Below are 3,411 nucleotides of genomic sequence, written 5' to 3' on the forward strand. Positions count from 1 at the left end.
GACTATTCTATAGTCCAGACTATAGACTATTCTATAGTCCAGACTATAGACTATTCTATAGTCCAGACTATAGGCTATTCTATAGTCTAGACTATAGACTATTCTATAATCCAGACTATAGGCTATTCAATAGTCCAGACTATAGACTATTCTATAGTCCAGACTATAGACTATTCTATAGTCCAGACTATAGACTATTTTATAGTCCAGACTATAGACTTTTCTATAGTCCAGACTATAGACTATTCTATAGTCCAGACTATAGACTTTTCTATAGTTCAGACTATAGACTATTGTATAGTCCAGACTGTAGACTATTCTATAGTCCAGACTATAGGCTATTCAATAGTCCAGACTATAGACTATTCTATAGTCCAGACTGTAGACTATTCTATAGTACAGACTGTAGACTATCCTATAGTCCAGACTGTAGACTATTCTATAGTCCAGACTGTAGACTATTCTATAGTCCAAACTGTTGACTATTCTATAGTCCAGACTATAGACTAATCTATAGTCCAGACAGTAGACTATTCTATAGTCCAGATAGTCCAAACTGTTGACTATTCTATAGTCTAGGCTATAGACTATTCTATAGTTCAGACTAAAGACTATTCTATAACTCATACTATAGACTATTCTATATTCCAGGCTATAAAATATTCTATAGTCCAGACTATAAACTATTCTATTGCCCAGACTTAAGACTATTCTCTGGGCCAGACTGTATACTTCTATAGGCCAGATTATAGACATTCTACAGGCCAGATTTTAGACTGCTTATTGTCCAGAATATTGACTTTCCGTATCCTAGACTGTATACTTTCTACAGTCAACACTATAGAGTTTTTTGTAGACTAGACTGTAGATTGTTCTGTAGTCCAGATTGTAGACTTTCTATAATCCAGACCATAGATTTTCTACAGACAGACAGGCTATAAACTTTCTATATGCCAGACTTTATAGTTTCTATAAGCCAGATTATAGACTTTCTCTAGTCCAGATCATAGATTTTCTATAGTCCAGATAATCGACTTTCTATATTTTAGACTTTAGTCTTTCTATAGTTCAGACTATAGACTTTCTATAGTCCAGACTGTAGACTTTCTATAGTTCAGACTATAGACTTTCTATAGAACAGACTACAGGCAATCTATAGTCCAGACTATAGACTTTATATATTACAGAATATGGATTATTCTACAGTGGAATATCTATCATTCTGATTCAATAGATCGGACTGTAGGTCGGACTAAAGATTAGATTATTCTACATTCCAGACTATTCACTGTTCTTAAAATCCGATAATAGATTTTAATGTAGAGCAAATTAATGACTATTCTTTGTTCAGATAATGTAATGTTGCATCCTCTTAGTATATGTCTAACAAAGAATGATTCAGTACTTGGGATAGAATAGGCAGCTAAACGAATCGAGAAGGCCATTTGATTACTTCGTTATAACTTACACTCCTGCATTATAACCAGGGGGAGTTCATCAGAAATTATATCCTAGAAGCTTAGAGAGATAGTTGAACCAAAACACACACTGATTGATATTCTTCTATAGGATAATCTTCAATGCCAACATCAAAACTAACAGCTGATATTAATTGTGTAATGGCCGGCTGAATCCGAAGGATTATTTATTCTCTATTGTTAAAACTTTTACACTACAAACTGTGCCAGCCCTGCATAACAATTTTTTAAATAAAATAACTGGGAAAAAAAATTAACAACAACACATTAAAATAATAATAAATGAAATGTACAGTGAACAGCCGAACAGAAGAGTATGTCTATTGCAAAAAATAACAAAAAAACGAATTCATGTTACAATTAAAAATTGAAATCAATGGCTATACAACAAGCCTTGTGAAAAAAGGCACAAGTGATAGATAAAAAAACTCGGCACAGCGGAATGAAATTTAATATTGAATTCAATATTCAACAAGTTTGTTAACTGAAACTAATGAAATTTTATATAAAATATTAAATGTACAAATATACATTTACACCAACAAAATATCATTACTAACAATGGCGCAGTTTTTAATTGAAAAAAAAAAACAAATAAAATCAAGATAAAATATGAAAGAATATTAAACCAACCACGAATATAAAAATCTCTATATAAATACAGAAATTTATTTTTCATTTTTTAATTTGAAGAAACAATAATTGCTTTCCATTTGTCGAATTGCCTAAACGAATAGTGAATTTTGGGGAACTTACTGCGAATTTGTCAAATTGAGGTTATATTTGTCCTTATTATTATCTAACTCAGAGAAATATTATAAAGTCTTTTTCAATATTTTTTTATGTTTACATTTGTATATTTGGTATTTTTTTGCCATTTGCAGTCGGAAACGGATGTTTATTATGGATATTTATATTTTTAGCAATACTTAGATACAAGTACAATGCATTTTATCTACATAGTTGTGTTTGTGTATAAAGTCATTAAGCAAAACTTTTAGGTCGAATTGACTATTTGTAAGTGTCATTTATTGGATGATTAAACAATCCATATTTTAGTAATCATTTGTACAATATGTTCTTAATTGCTAGAGCATATTGTCCCCATAATAATATTAACTAATACTTGGCCAATTATATACATATCTTCATTGCTAAGGAACACATCCATATTAGTTTTTATCTTTAAAAAAAATCTTTATTTCGTTAACAAAAAGTCTTAAACATACAAATTTATATGAAATGCTATGAAAAGAGCATAAGATTCGATGGCTTAACGACCATAACCAAATGAACCTGAAGAACTGGAAGAGCTGGCAGAAGCACTGGCACCAGCTGTAGCACCAGCACCACCATAGCTACCCTTGTGACCAGAATAGCCTCCCAAAGTACTACCACCGCCATAACCACCGCTTAGACCGGTACCAAATGAACCTGAGGAACTTGAAGCCGAAGCTTGTGAACTAGCAGCGCTAGAGCCGAATCCACCAGCAGCACCTCCATGAGCAGCACCATGTAAACCACCTAATAGACCTCCAACTAGACCGGTAGATCCTGATGCAGCACCATGTGCAACATTTCCGGCAGCACTGTGAAGATTTCCAAGTAGACCGCCTACATGACTTAAAATTCCAGAAGATCCGGACGCGCCAACAAATGATCCAGATGCACCATAACTACCCTTGGAACCAGCTGAAGAACTACCACCAGCACCTAATCCGAGACCAGCTCCAATGCCGATACCAGTTCCAGCATTTGCACCGGCGCTTGCGCTTCCAGAGCTCAAAGATCCAGAGGAACCGGAAGAGCCAAATGAACTACCAGAGGAACCGGAAAGACCACCTCCAATTCCAGCACCGGCATTTGCACCAGCACCTGCACTTGCACTACCTCCAGCTGAGCCAGAGGAACCCAATGAGCCGCTAGAAGATAA

General features: G+C 34.6%; 1 protein-coding gene across 1 annotated transcript; it reads right to left on the bottom strand.

The window, feature by feature from the left end:
* Positions 1-2,654: 2,654 nt before the first annotated feature.
* On the bottom strand, positions 2,655-3,411 carry LOC124418990 (sericin-1-like; the record flags this gene model as incomplete). The annotated part of the gene is made up of 1 exon (XM_046947043.1): positions 2,655-3,411. A coding segment is annotated over one exon (660 nt), but the record flags the coding sequence as incomplete, so codon positions are not given.

This window comes from Lucilia cuprina, chromosome 3, assembly GCF_022045245.1.
Source record: "Lucilia cuprina isolate Lc7/37 chromosome 3, ASM2204524v1, whole genome shotgun sequence".
Taxonomy (NCBI): domain Eukaryota; kingdom Metazoa; phylum Arthropoda; class Insecta; order Diptera; family Calliphoridae; genus Lucilia; species Lucilia cuprina.